This window comes from Carassius carassius, chromosome 48 (assembly GCF_963082965.1).
Source record: "Carassius carassius chromosome 48, fCarCar2.1, whole genome shotgun sequence".
Lineage (NCBI taxonomy): Eukaryota > Metazoa > Chordata > Actinopteri > Cypriniformes > Cyprinidae > Carassius > Carassius carassius.
This window is the reverse complement of record NC_081802.1, coordinates 1,899,435-1,916,945: the sequence shown is the minus strand read 5'-3', so window position 1 is coordinate 1,916,945 and position 17,511 is coordinate 1,899,435. Positions and strand designations below refer to the sequence as shown.

Below are 17,511 nucleotides of genomic sequence, written 5' to 3'. Positions count from 1 at the left end.
TTTTGGCCAGCAGTTTTTCATCCTTTGTTAACGAGCATTTGTAAAAATGGTATTAAAATCCGTGAATTTAAGGTGCCGTAGCTTTACTAGCACACAAAATTTACATTTTGGCTATTTAATCGTTTATCAAACTCTTTATTGGTAACTAACTAAATTTAATCAAAATTATTCATTTTAAACTAATAGTAATTTACATAAAAACTCAGCGTTCGTTTAAATTTTTTTTCATCCATTTTGATAAGTTGACTAAATTTTAATAACCTCTGAAATTAATAGATATTATCCCTCTATTTTCAGTTTTGTTTATTTGCTTCGCTGTTTAACTGCTGTATGTGCTTTAGAAAAGGAGTGTCATTTTTTTTTTCCTAACTTCTGCCGTTATGCAAACAGTGGTCATGCGTGTAAAACCAGTCTGCGATCTGCATTTCAGGTGCTGTTTTAAGTCGATCTCGGAACCGGTTTTAAGCTTTCCTGCTCTGCCTTGACTTGTCGAAGGTTTGAGGTAAATCCTTGAAGCATTTTCCGCACAAACCCCAACAGTTTCTCATTCAGGAAGTATTTAATTGCATTGTCTTTTTTGCCCGTTGACGTTCTTTGACGTTCTTTGCTTGTTGTGATTTATTATAGAATTTGCTTAATAAAATGCCTAAGGCTGCAGATAATTACCTATTTGTTTTCCTTAGCTATACCTCAATTATTTCTAATATTTGAGTAGACTGGAGCTGTATATTCTCAAATTTTAAATTGTATATTTTTAGCACTTGTATTTTGCGTTTTTATGTAGTGTTTGGTGCATAGCTATTTTCTTGCACTGGGGTGAGTGATATATTTTTCAATAAACTGCATTGAACTTTTATATAAAATAAAACCCGTGTGTCCTTTCTCACTTGTAAAATGCTCTATGCGTATATCCACTTTATTTTGGAATAGAAAGCCAGCAGGTTAGTTGCTATAGACCTTCCCTTACGAAAAATAACCATGGTTTTATTATAGTAAAACTGTAGTAACCCATGGTTTTTTGGCGTGTTGACTACCATTTGTATAAATACAGATTTACCACAAATACCATGGTTAAACTATGGTTAATTTAGCAAAACCATGGTTAATTTGTAACTATAGTAACCATGGTTTTTTGTTTTTATTTGTAGTAAAACCATGGTTAATTTTCGTAAGGGTTATAATGGTTCAGAAAAACAAACCTAAACAACCTTCTTTAGAATTGAACTTTTGGGTTTGCCTAAGTTTTATGGTGTAGCTGCTGTTGAAGAGAAATCTGTGGATTTACTTATTTTCAAATGAGTACGACCTTACCTTTTATCCTGTGGAAATGCAACGTGAAGAGGCGGGGCTTGAGAAGGGGCGGGTCTAAAGAATAGCGCACCGTGATCGTTATAATTAATATAAATACTATTTTGGCACTGTTAAGCAATATAATGGACCGTTTTTTTTTTTTTTCAGAAATATAAACTTATACGCTAAAAATGAGGAGGGTACCTCTCAATGTTTCTCAAGATTTAAATGAGTTAAGTTTTACTCATAGCAAAGATTTTAGTTAGTTATTCTAAAGCCACGATTAAATTTAGTTACCCTGAAGGCATTTTTGTGAAACAATTACATCTCTTAAACCACATAGACGTTTTCTTCCTACAAAGCTAAATTTAATTCTGAATAATAAAAGAAAAACTAGTAGATGTATAAAAAGATGGTCCGATGGTCTGCTATTTTTGTGTATATGTTCATTGAACATATTTCCACGTCGTTTAAATTGAAGCTTTTCATATCTGTAACGTATTTAACTGAAAACTTGCTTAAAACGGGACGAATCTGGGATATAAAACGTATATGGCATATTCCATCAAACGCTGACGTAGAATCAAGTATGTCATACCGGAAAAAAAAACTACTATTACGTGATTTCCGTGATCGTATAATGCACAAACTTAACGCGGAAGGCCGGTTGAGCCATCAATCGACGCGTCAGCCAATGGGAGGTTACGCTTTGGTACGATCCAGCCAATCACTGCACACGTCTCGCTGCAGTGGGCGGAGACGCGGCCCAGCGCTGCCGTAACACTACCGAGCCTTTGGAAAAAAAAAAAAAGGACAGAATCTTGAAGAAAACAACGAAAAAGGAGCAAAAAACGAACCAGAGCAGGAGGTAAGGCGATGTATACGATCTATATAGCGCTTTAGGGTCGAGTCCGCAGACACTGGAGGGGTTTTTATCGTTATTTTGGATGTTCGAGAGCAGCTGTGTTGATATGCTTGTCAAATCAGCAGCTGATACGCTCCTAGTGAGAAATATTAGCACACTAAAGCATTTGCATGTCAATACAGGCGTGCATTCGATGCAAAAGTCACCGTGTACGATGTATATGCATTGCTTTAATAGTTTCGCTTGTGATTTTTCATGCATTTCGCTTTAGTAGCCATGATGCATTCTGCTGTAGGCTGCACACATAAACAAAGGCCATTTAAACCTCCATCTCTCATGCTGTTTGAACTTGAGTTGATCACCAGGAGTTTGACATGCATTTTGCATCGATTGGTTATTTCTTTCATGCGTGAATGCTCTTTATGGTTAAGCATCAAGCATAGTGTTAATATCCAACAAACTACAAAGTTTTAAGCTATGAAGACATACTTGAGATGAATTTTGCGTGCAGTTGCTGATTTATTTATTGCATGCATGCATAATATTGACGTTGACACATACTTTAATAATATCTAATCGAATGAAATATGAATGATGCATTTTACATGTAGCTATTGATTTTTTTTATGTACTTATTTTTTTCTTATAAAGGATCATCCAAAAATAGATATTCGCTGAAAATGTATTCACTCTCAGACCATCCGAGAATTAGATGGGTTTGTTTCTTCATCAGATTCGGAGAAATGTAGCATTGCATCACTTGCTCACCAATGGATGTGAATTGGTGCCGTCAGAATGAGTCTAAACGGCTGATAAAAACACACACCACTCCAGTCCATCAGTTAATGTCTTGAAAGACCAAAATCTGCATGCTTGAAAAAAACAAATCAGGCATTTTTATTTATTTATTTTTAAGTTGCTACCGGTTTCATAAAAATGCTTTCATCCAGTGAAAAAGTGTCCTGGTCTGAATCAGGAGAGAAATCTGCACATATCAAGTAGTGTTCAAAAACAAATATGTGGCTGGATTCTTATTATGAGAGGACAACAGTAAATTGACTTTCACTGGAGGAAGCGTTATTATTCATTATGGACTCATATTTTACAATTGAAGTTAAAAATGTCTTTTTTGGATTTCTTTTAATGCTTGTCTGCTTGGTTTGTGTGTGAGCAGGGATGAATTTTCAAGCAGTTATTGATTATTTTGTTCATGCATGCTAAATCTTTAACATAACATGGTGATTTAATGTTTTCACTGTCAGACATAGCATTTAATCAGGTTTTTTTGCACTTCTGCTTGGTTTGTACAACTTCTGTTTCCAAGAAGTGACAGGAAGAGGGGAAAACAAATATACTGCTTGTTTGTATTTGATTTCTGGCTTTGGATCACTTAGTAATAGTCCTTTTTCTTTGTCTGTTTTTCCATGCCGTTTAAATAATAATACCTTGAGTCACTTAATTTAAATCTGCGCTCCTTCATGACATGTGTTTTTTGCATAAGGAAATATCATGCAAAACATCATGGCTGCCAGACTCTTTGATAGCTAGTTAACTATTCTGTGTATTTCAGATATTTTCAGTTTAGTTTGAATTTAGTGAGCCATTTTATTATTTTGGCATGGTTTTCAACTTCATTGTGTATAAATTAATTAATTGTGTATAGATTAATTAACCGATCATTTTTAAAATGGATACTGAACAAAAACTAAAATACTGTTTTATTTACAAAAAAACAGTACTCAACCGTACTATCAATCTATCGGTTTTGCCGATTAATCGACACCGATAATTGATTGCTGGAACAATCGGTTATCTGCAAAAATATAGTTTTCCGGCATGGAATTGTTGCAGATAACCGATTGTTCCAGCAATAAACTATTTGTACCGGATTGCCGATTAATCGGCAAAACCGATACATCGGTCGACCTCTAATACACAGTACACAGACATATATCATGTAAACAAAAACTTATTTTGGAAGCGATTTTTTTTTTTTTATAAAATAAAATGTTTAGAGTAAAGTTATTTGTAAATTACCAACTATAACTTATGATGAGTGAATTTGATTTGATAAAATAAAGGTTAGTTTCATACTTAAGTTAATAATTAATTAATTTGTTTTGTTTACTTAGTTCATCTCAGGCTTAATTTTTAAATGTTTGTGTTTGTCTTTAAGGTCCTGAAATAAATAAAGAAGTCTCTTATCAAGGCTACATTTATTTGATCAAAAATAAAGAAAAGAAACAATTTTTTATTCAAAATATCTCTTCTTATCAATTTAACACTAATTTGCCGCAGAAGTTTTAATTTTCAAATAAATAAAAAAATAAAAAAATCACTGACCCCAGACTTTATTGTTAGAAAAGATTTCTATTTTAACTTTTTAACTTTTTATTCATCAGAAAAAAGTATCACAGGTTCCAGTAAAATATTAAGCAGCACAACAGTTTCAACACTGATAATAAATCAGCATATCAGAATGATTTCTGAAGATTGTGACACTGAAGACTGCAGTAATGATGCTGAAAATACAGCTGCACATCACAGGAATATAACGTTATTTTACATCATCATAATACTGTATTTCGCAATATTTTTAATCAAATAAATGCAGGCTTGATGAGCAGAAGAAAATTCTTGAAAAACATAAAAAATCCGTCTGATCCCAAACTTTTGACCGGTAGTATAAATTAAAACCTGCCTATATGATGAAGTTAGAAAATCAGTATTTTACAGAAAACAATTATTCCAAAATTTGTAATCAGCATTTTTATTTCGCCTCAGTATTTCCTCTGAATGGTTGTAATTATTTGTAATAGTGGTGTGTTTATTAATTGGTGGTGTTTTTGCATTTGCGTCCACAGCTTTAGCTGACCTGCAGTCATGGACCCGTCTTTACCTCCAGACCCGAACCCAGAGCCAGAACCGGCTCCAGATGTCACTCCACAAGCAGACGCCGCTCACGATTCACCTGTACTACCCACCCTGGACTCAAACCCACAGCCACCCCAGGAACCGCTTTCAGATCCGACCCTAGAACCATCTGAAGAACCGACCCTGAACCCAGAAATAAAGCTAGACTCATCAGCTCCAGAGCTCACACCAGAGGCACCGGCCCCAGAACCGGCCCCGGGCCCCACTCCAGCAGCCAACTCCTACAAGATCATGACCTTTAGACCCACCATGGAGGAGTTCAAGGACTTTGGGAAGTACATCGCTTACATCGAGACCCAAGGAGCTCATCGAGCTGGTCTGGCAAAGGTATCGAGTGGAAGTTCGAGTTACATTTAAATTTTAAATTAAATGGAATTTTGATTGAATTTAAATTTAAATTACATGAAAAGGACTACATTTAAAATCTAAAAGTAAAGTTTATTCATTTGTAGGTATCATGAATAACAATAAAAAACACTCTTTGACTGGATTTATTAATCTAGGTTAATGTTAATTTTAGTGCGTTCAAACGATTAATCGCGATTAATCGCATTCAGAATAAAAGTTTTTGTTTGCATAACATTTGTGTGTGTTCCGTGTATATTTATTATGTATATATATATATATATATAAATACACACATGCAGCATGTATTTTGAAAATATTTACATGCATGTATTTATATTCATATAATTTATATTATATTTAAATATAAACAGGGGTGGACTGGCCATCTGGACGATCTGGAGAAGTGCTGGCTGGTTCATCATCAATGTAAAAGTGTCAGATTAAGTTGACGTTGACGGCTGAAAAAAGGGGGTGATTAATGCAATCTGCTTTTGCTTATAAGAAACGGTGTTGCCAAGAATTCGGCTACTTTAACACTGTTGCTGTGGGTTGCTTTTCATGTCCGCGGGTTGACAAACGACATCAATAATGTGATATTTAGCCCCTGAAAATGCTAACCCCACCAAAACACGTGTATTTTATCCCTGAAAGCTATTTTTACTGGGGGACCCTCCTCGAAAGAGATTGGGTTAATTTTGGGTGGGGTTTTTTGTGAAAACCTGGCAGCCCTGATAAGAGACGAAAACTGATGCGAAGGCCAGGGGGCTCATGATGGCAAGCAAAAGACAATGCTCTGTTGGAAAAAAGAAAATAGAAAGTATTACATAATTTGCAATGGTTTTACTGGTTATAATGACAATTGTATTGATTTTAATGGAAACTGTAAAGGTGCCTGTTGGTCTCTACTGGTAATTGGTCACCTTCTATTCATGGCTTTTGTTAAAACCACTAAATCCTAATGTAATATGTCCCAAGACAAACTACAGGAAACCATTATTCAATGGTTTTAATGGTTAAAATTTGATGGTTTTTAATGGTATTTGTAGTGGAAATCATTCAAATTTCTTTTGAAGGTTTCTATTGTTTTTTTTTTCAGCAGGGTCACCAAATGGATTATTACTTTTATCACCACAGCAATATGATAAACTAGTTAATAATAGAAAATGTTCATTGTAAAAAAAAGTTGCATTTTAATCCAATAATCAATTTAATAAAATTTCATAATGCATATCATTAAAATAACAAAATGTTGCATTTCTTATGTTTTCATTGAATTGTGTGTACATGTAATTAAAAATAATAATTTGTACATTTTTGTATTTAAGGACCTGACTTTTTCATATATACATCCATATAAATTTAACCCTGATGTTAGAAATTAAAAAATACGTAAAAACATAAAAAAAAATAGTGTTTATAGAAGATATAATATTTACTTTTTTAAATGTTTTTTTTTTATCTAACATTTTGTCCAGGCTCATTATTAAATTAACAATTACATACAATTACAATACGTACATACTTTTTTTTTTAGAGCACTTATTAATCTTAACATTAAAATAGTCACAAAATGTAAGTTTTCTCATTTGCTTTAAATTGTGTACTTGTATTGGCTTTATATCAATATTAATGTTTTAATGTTAAATAATAATTTTTATATGTAACTTATTTTCTCCAAACTCCTTAATCACCATTAAAATTCACAGTAAATTACAATACTTTTGTCTTTTATTGATCTAAATTAAAATAATCACTAAACTTAGCAGCTTTCTTATTTGTTTTCATTAAGTTATATGTGGGTTATATCAATAAACAACAATAATACTTTTTAAAATGTAAACAACTTTAGATCTTATTTTCTTTAGACTTTCTCTTATTAAAATTAAGAAATGCACACAAAATTCCAACTCTTATGACTTTTACAGCATTTACTTATCTTGGCTAATGTTAATTTCTACATATCGTAATACATTTTTAACATTTCAAGTTGTATAAATTATCATTAATGTTTTATGAACGAACAGAAATTAAATACAGTAATATATCTATATAAATTAACATTGAATAATCAATTCTGTAAATGCGTTTTTTCATGTCTTCTGAATGCTAATATCAGAAGTCAGTTTGTTTTGTAAGCATTTGAACAAACATGATGAAAAATGCTTGTTTCGATTATATAACTGAACGGTTATTTTCTCGCTCAGGTTATTCCACCGAAGGAGTGGAAGCCGCGGCGTTCCTATGAGACCATTGAAGAGATGGTCATTCCTGCTCCCATCATGCAAGTGGTGACCGGCCAATCAGGACTCTTCACTCAATACAACATCCAGAAGAAGTCCATGACGGTCGGAGAATATCGCAAACTGGCCAATAGTAAAAAGTACGCTTTGTTTGATCAAATCCAATTTTTATAATGTCTACAACGTGGTTTCTTTATAAAGTTGACCTGTCTTCTCTGCACATTTATGTCTATAATGTGACTAAATGTTGTTTTTGTTATTTTTTCAAAAAGAGTGTTTTTTTATGTTTTTTTAAATAGATCTCTTCTGCAGACCAAACCAGCATTAAATTCGATCCAAAATGCAGTAAAATTGTGAAATATTTTTACTATTTAAAATAGCTCATTTTTTTCTGAATATATTTTAAAATGTAATTTATTCCAGTGACGCAAAGCTGTATTTTCACAGCTTTTATCTGAAATAGAAATCTTTTGTATCATTATAAATTGTTTATCGTCACTTTTGATCAATTTAAAGTATCCTTGCTAAATAAAACTCTTAATTTGTATAATTTATTTCCCATGAAGTAAATAACTATTCTGACTTCAGGTTTTTAAATGGATCTTTTTTATTCATTAAAGAATCTTGAAAAAATGTACTTAACTGTTTTAAATATTAGTTATAATAATAATAATGTTTCTTGAGCAGCCTATTAGAATGATTCCTGAAGGATGATGTGACTCTAAAGTAATAATGAAGTAATGATGCTGAAAATTCAGCTTTGCATCAATTACATTTTAAAATATATTCAAATAGAAAGCAGTTATTTTAAACAGGAAAATATTTCACAATATAACTGCATTTGCTGTATTTATGATCAAAATAAGAGTATTCTTTAAATAACATAAAAAGTATGGTAGTGTAAAGTAAATGTAATACTAAGTTTGACAAGGTTGCGCAAGTTTCATTGGTTCTTCAAGCTTAATTCATACTTAAACTTTTTATGTTTTCTTGACCAACCTCAGGTACTGCACCCCTCCACACAAGGATTTTGATGACCTGGAAAGAAAATACTGGAAAAACTTGACGTTTGTGTCGCCTATTTACGGCGCCGACATCAGCGGGTCCCTTTATGACCCGGTTAGTCACCCTTACGGGGATTAGTGTTTAATAGACAACTATGGTGATATGTTTTCTTTTATATATATATATTATTTCAGTTAAAGCTTGTTTTATTTTAAGTGTCATTTTTTATTCATATGCATGCGTTTATGATGTTTTCTCTTCATCAGGAGATCACGGAGTGGAACATCAGCCATTTGAACACACTTCTGGACATGGTGGAGCAGGAGTGTGGGATCGTTATTGAGGGCGTCAACACGCCCTACCTGTACTTCGGCATGTGGAAAACTACTTTCGCCTGGCACACGGAGGACATGGACCTCTACAGCATCAACTACCTGCATTTCGGCCAACCAAAGTCCTGGTGAGCGTCCTATATTCACTATATATGTGCGTTTAGTTTGTTGGACATTTTTAACACTTAACACTTGAACTACAATAAAGTGATTTAAGAGTGATCAGATTTAGTCATTTTGGTGGTATTTCACCAGAAAGTGACTTGACGTTTTCTTTTCATGTGCATTTGGTAAATTTGAGTATAAATTTAATTGTAATTATATATATTTTTATATATATTCTAGAAATTGATTTTTACGTTTTATATAAAAATGCACTCTGAAAATCAAAAAAAGAAACAATTTGATAATATATATATATATATATATATATATATATATTACAGTAAGACACTTAATGATATGAGCATAATATACTTTTTAATGATCCTACAAAAAATACTGTAAAAACACACACAAAAAAAATTAAAATGGTTTTATTTTTTTGGTTGTATCTGTAAAATTACTAGAAATCCTATTTTTTTAAGTACATTTTAGAAATCATTTTTTTTATGGTAAACAATAATATGCAACAAAGTCTGTTGTAAACATATTAATATGAGCGTTTGTAAGCATTACTTAGAGATAATAGCAAGTCAATTAAATTAACATATTTTAGGAATCAGTATTTTATGTGGTAAACAATATTATGTCACAGATGTTGATGAAAATGTTACATTAATATTTTGTTAAAATATTTCCTTGTCTGGCCGGTTTATAGCCTAATAATTATTCATTACTTAGTTAAAAATAAGTCTATTTTATATTATATTTGATTTCTTGTGCATTCAATACTTTTGTGTATAGATATAATAAAAAAACGTGTTTTAGAAATCAATTTGTTTGTGTTAAACAATATTAAGGCACAAATACTGTAAAAATATTTCCTTATCTGGAGGGTTTATAAATCGTTTTGCACTACTTACTGTTAAAAACAAGTCATCACACTTAAATGTGTTGTATTTGTTTTGTTTTAATGTGCGTTCAATACTTTTTGTGTAGAGTTAAAAATTTTAAATATATTTTAGAAATATTTTTTTGTGTGTGGAAAATAATATTTTGCCACAAATGCCGTTGAAAACATTAATCTTTTGTTAAAATATTTGAATATCTGGAGGGTTTATAAATAGTTTTGCATTACTTGGAGTTTAAAACAAGTCATCCTCGTTACAATTGTTGCATTTGTTTTCATTTCTTACGCATCAAATAAATTTGTGCATAATTATAATTTTATATAGGTATTACATGTGCATTTAGTTGAATTCTAAAGATTCAAAGTTTGTTGGCCATTTTTTTTAAAAATGCACACACACTACATTTAGTATGACCAGATTTGGTCATTTTGGGAGTGTTTAACCAAAACGTGATTTGATGCTAGCCATAAATGGGGCCCATTAATTTTATTGACATTTAGAATCTCAACTAGATTTAATTCTTGATTTTACAGTACTTAATTGTCATGGGTGCAGTATGAAGAGTCTTAACTTGGGGGCACTGTTGTCATTCACATTGGCTGTAGACTCTGGGAATGATGTCATTGAAAGAGATGCTTTATCTCACTGTATCTCGCTCTTTCCGCATTTAAGTGCACCACAGGCTCTTAATAATGGAGCCGTCATTTCAGAAGCACTTGGTTGTGAAGTAAATCCACTAGAGGATCGTCAGGGATGATGCATATGTGCTGTGTTTTCATTCAATCGATAGAAAGATAAATGTACATTGAAATCAAGGTTTCGACAAGATGTGTCAATTGTGGACTAAAAGGTGTTAAAACCAAGCTTGACATTCCTTGATCCAATTCCAAATGCTGTTGAAATGATTTGGAATTCTGTTGGTTTGTTTTCCTGAAGTTTAACTTGACTTTTCCTCTCGGTTCATGCAGAGGGAGGCTTAAATACTGTATTTTGGAGTGCAGAAAACACAATTTTCCAGCTGGGAGTCTTTCCTGTGCTTTTTCCACTTGAGACTTTTTTTCTTCTCTTTTTTTTTATCTTCCCTCGGTCTCATGTTGAATCTTCTCCCTAGTGTATCCTGTCATTTTCTCCCTCTTTCGAGAAAGATGCAAATGTGTTTTGCATACTTGCACACTAGTCCTTGATATCGTCGTACAGAGTGATATTTCATGCATCTGAGTCTTATATCTTTTGATCAAGCTAGAAAGCAGTAGTCAATCAAGAGTGTTTTTTGCCTTGGAAAAAATAATTTAAAACTGGTCATTGTTGTAGGAATTTGTTAAGTGAATGCCGTCGGGGTTTCAAAACATGCGTGAGATGAAAAGCATAATAGGTTGCATCACAAAATACTTTAGAAAGTAGGAAGCGGGGCTCCCACTAATTGGTAGTGTTTCCCAGGATTGAAAAGTGAATTATTTTGTATTAATATATTTTTAATTATGCTGAGTTTTAAAATAGTGCTTTTTGTACCAAAAAGTCTCTGGTAAGATGTTTTAGATCAAACATTATATCAAACATCACTTTTATCAATTCAGTAGAAGTACATAAATCCGTCAATGTAAATGTTACACAAATGCAACTGCATCATTTTCCAGCAAGGAAAGTTGTTTAATTTTAAAGCTTGTTAGCACTTTGTACCCTCATTTTAAAAATAATGTTATTGACCACTTTATTTTGTGCATAGCTGCAAATTTCAACCGAGAACTGAGTTTGCATGCAAAAGAAATGTTTCTGTAATGAAAAACATTAAGTTACCTGATCAAAAGGTGTGGGAACCATAAAACTGTGAATAGTAAATGTAAATGCAAGAGGTAACATCAAGCCTCATTCGAAAGTTGCACTAGGGCCAGATTTAATGCTAGTGCTTGACACTGGTCTCTGTAGAATTTAATGCATTGACTTGAATCTTGTTGAAAGGGTCGTAGATTGTTTTTGGGTCAAGCTCTGGTAGGCACAGGTGTCCAAATGGATAAGGGTGCAAAACTCTGATTCTTTAAAAGGTCTTGCGTAAGTCTTGCTTGCTCTCTTGAGTATCTTTCTGTCTCCATTTCTTCTGTGTCCTCATATCTCTCTGAAGTGTTAGCTCTTGATGTCTCTAGCCAAGCGTTCTCTCTTTATGCAGTTCTCCATAGGCCTTATCTCAAGTCTCAAGAAAAAAGAAAAGAGGAGGAAATTTACTCACCCTTCAACTCGGCTTAATGCAACTGTGCGTGCGCTTGTCCTCCCCACTCAAACACCCCCTTCTGCTTTTGAAATTGAATCCGGTTCACTTTTCTGGTAATTACAGTATGTTAAAGTGTGTGTGGTAGCTGTTTGCCTAACCCTCTGTTCATCTACTGTGAAATTAACTTCATTCGCCTCCAACTCTCCTCCCATCAAAGTCATAATTCTCGCAGCCTCCTGAGATCTAGTGTCAGATTCTTAAAGATTGCGGAGTGGCCCAAAGTGGTGCGCATGCTGCCGGAAATAATCACTGAGAAAGGGAGTGCCGCAGCCAGGGAATCGCGTGATTCTTATTGCATGTTTTCTTGTTCTTGTCCTTTTCAAGATAAAAGACAAATAAAAGCTAAACGCTGCCTACTGCGTCGGTGCCGTTTGGCAGGTTGGGGTTTTGTGTTGCAGCCGTGGGACTGGAGAGATCTTGCATCTAGGAAGTGAAGTATGGAATTGTTTCATAAGCCATGAATTAGGTAAATGGGATGCATCCCTTACATACGCCCAGGCACCCAAGTACCTTTGTCTCAAAATCTCAAAGTGGGCACTTCTTATTCATTTCGTTGTTCCGGTGGTGCCTGAGGAACCTCAAGATGCTATTAGCATTCCTTCAGGTGGGTGTTTCCAGTCACAAAAAGCCAAGCCCCTCAGATTTAGCTTGATTTCTGGTGCCCCCAGTGTGATTTTTGTCAATATTTGCCTTCCTCCCCAGGCACTTCCAGATCGAATAAAGCTTCTTCAACTTTCAGTTGCCACATAGAGTCAGTGTCCGCTTGATCTGGTGGAGTTAGTGGGGTGTAAAGATACTCCTGTTGGCAGGAAACATTCGTACCCTAATTACAGCTGCCCATCAGATTCAGCTTTATCGGCAAGAAAAGAGAAAGAGCCATCTAACTGTTATTGATCTGTGGTGGCACCTCAAACACCAAATTGAACCTGTTACCGCTCGTGTCCTTGGAGTTGGGGTGCTTGTGGCCAGCCGTTCGATTTCCCGATGTCTGTGTCTTTGGTGTTCAAGGCAGTTCTCAATACATGCAACAGTGCACCACATCATGGGAATTGATTAGCATTCATATTTGCTGTGGGTGGAGGCCATTTATTGGCATCTCACTGCTTTGTAATGTCTTGAACTGTTAGACAGTGTATAATGGTTTTAAGTAGTTCAGTTTTAAAAACTAGTCTCGAGATCCCTGGGTGCTTAGATTTGGTGTTCAGTGTTTTTGAAACCTTGCCAGTTTAAACATTAAATATCCAGAAGACGTGACTGAGTAGATTTGCCTGTGCGCTCATCTGAAGCGCCAAACCTGTGCAGATAAGGGGTTCTCTTTCAAGACGTGTGCTTGAATGGATGAATTCACACAAAATTATGTCAACATGCCTGTCTTGGTGAATATCCCAGCAGAGACAGTACAGTATCAGTGTACTGGATCCAAACATTGTCTTAAAGAGACAGCACTTTCAAATTGTTTATCAAACAAGGAAAATACAAGGAAATCACTCACTGCTCTTGATTGAATCGATTTTGTAACTTTAATAAGGATTAATCTTTCATGCAGTCAAATATGCAATATTTTTTTACATTTGACATGTTATACCGACCCAAAAACCTTGAAAAGCACTGTTTATTTTATTTGTATCTTTGCTCGATTGTATTTATTTGAGCTGTTGCTTGTAGCTTGATCATTTATTATAGACTAAAATAGCACATTCTGAACATTACGTAAACATTGTCTATAAAACAATGAATCAAACCGTGAGTAATTTGAGCTACTCCCAATTCCATAATTATCTGAATATGTTTGCATCTGACTTTCCATCTCCTTAGCTCTAATTTTCAACTTGTTATTGTTCCTGTTTGGTTAGTTCATAGCCATGTCAAGTTCCCACCCCCTTTGTTTTCCCCCTATAATTCTTGCACTTTTCTCTCCTGTAACTTTTCAGTAAAAGCCACAATGCATTGTGAAATAAAACAATCCCCTTCTTGTACATCCCATCAAAAGCAAACCAACACAAACGTCTAATCCGTCCACTTGGTATTCAGCTGACTTTCAGACGATCCTGCGCTTGTGTAGAGAGAACCACTGCTGTGAAATTGGCCTGTGTTTAACTAGAAAGAGCCACTCGCCCATAAAATCCCTGTTTTGTCTCCTGCGTCCAGTAGAGGACACTGCGGCGCCGCTCAAACCTCACCTGAAGCCCTTATAAAAAATGTTATTTGGAGCTGGAGCCCAGGGGAGGGTGATGCACCGGATTCACATTCGTGTTTCTAGGCCTCGGGGAGGTTTTCGGCTCTCCGGAAACTTGAGGAAATAATTAAGCTAATACAGACCATGTCAATAACAACGTCAAGTTGAACCTTTAGCGGCACAGAAGATCTTGTGCCATTTCCTTCTCCTCCAAAACCGTTTCAAACGAAGCAGCACAGCAAATCTGTATTAGCGTTGCACGTGTTTGGGCCGATTACCTGAAATAAATTGGCTCTCGCGCAGTTTTTTTTCAGGTTTTGTCTCGCTGACGTTTGAGTACTTTGTCTTTAAACTAGCGTGTGACTGGTGAAGGTGAAATAGGGGTGAAATGTTCTCTGTGTGAGTGGTTCTCACAGAGAGGCGTCTCGCTGCGCGTCCCTCCAGTGTCTTTCCCTTTCGTCTTTTTCATTGATCCCGTTAATTGATCTCGTATTTTTCCTCCTCACCGCAGGTATGCGATTCCTCCCGAGCACGGCAAGAGGTTGGAGCGGCTGGCGCAAGGTAAGACCTCACATCTGTTCGTTAGCATGTCTTCACGCAGAAGTGGAACTTGGTAGGTTAGGCGATCAAAACAGAGGTCATTTACATACAGAGGTCTTAAAGGAAAAGGAGCAGAAACAGAATTAATGTTGGAAACTTATTCACTTTTTGTTCCATACTTTTTTAGAATTTATATATATGTACACACACACAAACACGCACACACACACACATACATAAACACACACACAAACACATACATAAACACACACACACATACATAAACACGCACACACACACACATACATAAACACACACACAAACACATACATAAACACACACACACACACATACATAAACACGCACACACACACACATACATAAACACACACACACACACATACATAAACACACACACACACACACATACATAAACACGCACACACACACACATACATAAACACACACACAAACACATACATAAACACGCACACACACACACATACATAAACACGCACACACACACACATACATAAACACACACACACACACATACATAAACACACACACACACACATACATAAACACACACACACACACATACACAAACACGCACACACACACACATACATAAACACACACACACACACACTCACACATAAACACACACACACACACACACACATACATACATAAACACACACACACACACACACACACATACATACATAAACACACACACACACACACACACACATATACATAAAAACACACACACACACATAAACACACACACACACACACACTCACACATAAACACACACACACACTCACACATAAACACACACACACACACACATACATAAACACACACACACACACATACATAAACACACACACACACACACACACATACATAAACACACACACACACACATAAACACACACACACACACATACATAAACACACACACACACATACATAAACACACACACATACACACACACACACACACATACATAAACACACACATACACATAAACACACACACACACACACACACACACATACATAAACACACACACACACACACACATACATAAACACACACACACACACATACATAAACACACACACACACACTATACATTAAAAAAATAAATAAAATTTAAATGTTTGAAAAAATATATAGTAAAACTAAGATAATACATGTAATAATATATACAAATGAAACAAATGTATATTATATACACGTTTATCGTTACCATCGATGATTAATATCGTTAACTCTTCTATTTTGCATGTGTGTGTATATATATATATATATATATATATATATTTTTACATAACACATTTGTTTTATTTTTTTTTATATATATATATAAACCCTTTTGTTGAAAAATGACTAAAAAGCACCGTACGCTATGTTTCAATAAATTCAATAAATTAGAGTGAGGAATAATCTGTAAAATTTCTCAGTTTGTGTTTTACTGAAGGTAGAAAGCCATACAGGTTTGAGGTTGAGTACATAATGGCAGTAGTTCATTATCGGATGCCTGAAATGGGGAAAATCCTTTTTATCGCGGGTCTTTTCCTGCCCCAAATTACACAGACGAACCATCGCCGTAATCCTGAATGAGCTGCTGGCAGAAAATCCTCTTCGCACCTCCCGAATCTTCACGCCGCTGTCTAGGAAAGCCCTGGCGTCTGCCTGTGGTTGTGTGGATTGAGATGTGAAGATGTTTGTGCATCTCTCTGAGATCTGAGGCTGCTGTTCTTCAAAACGCTAGTATAGCCCACGCACACGTGCTCCTGTCCCACAAACACCGCGCTTCAAACACTCGACATGATGCAGGGTTTTCACTGAGAGATGTCACACTGAGAACACGTCTCTCCAGCACCAGCTGCACTTTCACACCATTACTCCTTTTTTTGCACTCATTTGGTGTTTTTATTTTTGGTTTTTCACCCATTGATTATAATTTATTGTTATTTTTGATGCTGCCTTCAAGCTATAATTCAATCCAGTTTTGATACATTGAGATAAATAAGACTTTTATCAAAAGATAGGATTATTATTAAGATAAATCTTTTGGCTCATCTCTTTAGGAGTCTGCGCGATTTTAATTTTTTTTAATAAAGCATTTATTTATTAATTTTATATATATATATATATATATGTATATGTATATATGTATATATATATATTAAATTGTTTATTCTGTTCTTTATAGATATAAATGCAAGTTTAAGTATTACATTTTATATTTGTTTTTAATATATCTATTTACATTTTTATAATAAATATTTCAACATTATATTTTATAAATATTTTTAACTTTATTTATTTTTTATTTATGTAGTGTTTTCTTTTATTGTTATTTATATTAAATATTTTAACAGATTTTATAAATTTGTAATTTTATGTAGCATTTGTAATTTTCAACTGTTCCTAATAGATATAAATCCAAGATGATTTATATAATATTCAATTTATTTAATAC

General features: G+C 34.4%; 1 protein-coding gene across 5 annotated transcripts in view; it reads left to right on the top strand.

The window, feature by feature from the left end:
• The first annotated feature begins 2,021 nt into the window (after positions 1-2,021).
• The window catches only part of LOC132131985 (lysine-specific demethylase 4B-like), a 52,438-nt gene continuing 36,948 nt past the window's right edge, over positions 2,022-17,511 (top strand). For all 5 annotated transcript variants that reach the window (XM_059544190.1, XM_059544187.1, XM_059544188.1 and 2 more), the window contains exons 1-6: positions 2,022-2,158; positions 5,020-5,416; positions 7,642-7,817; positions 8,682-8,796; positions 8,949-9,142; positions 14,978-15,027. In XM_059544190.1, the coding sequence (XP_059400173.1) occupies positions 5,039-5,416; positions 7,642-7,817; positions 8,682-8,796; positions 8,949-9,142; positions 14,978-15,027 (913 nt within the window). In that variant the 5' untranslated portion in view covers positions 2,022-2,158; positions 5,020-5,038. The remainder of the gene's footprint in view (positions 2,159-5,019; positions 5,417-7,641; positions 7,818-8,681; positions 8,797-8,948; positions 9,143-14,977; positions 15,028-17,511) is intronic.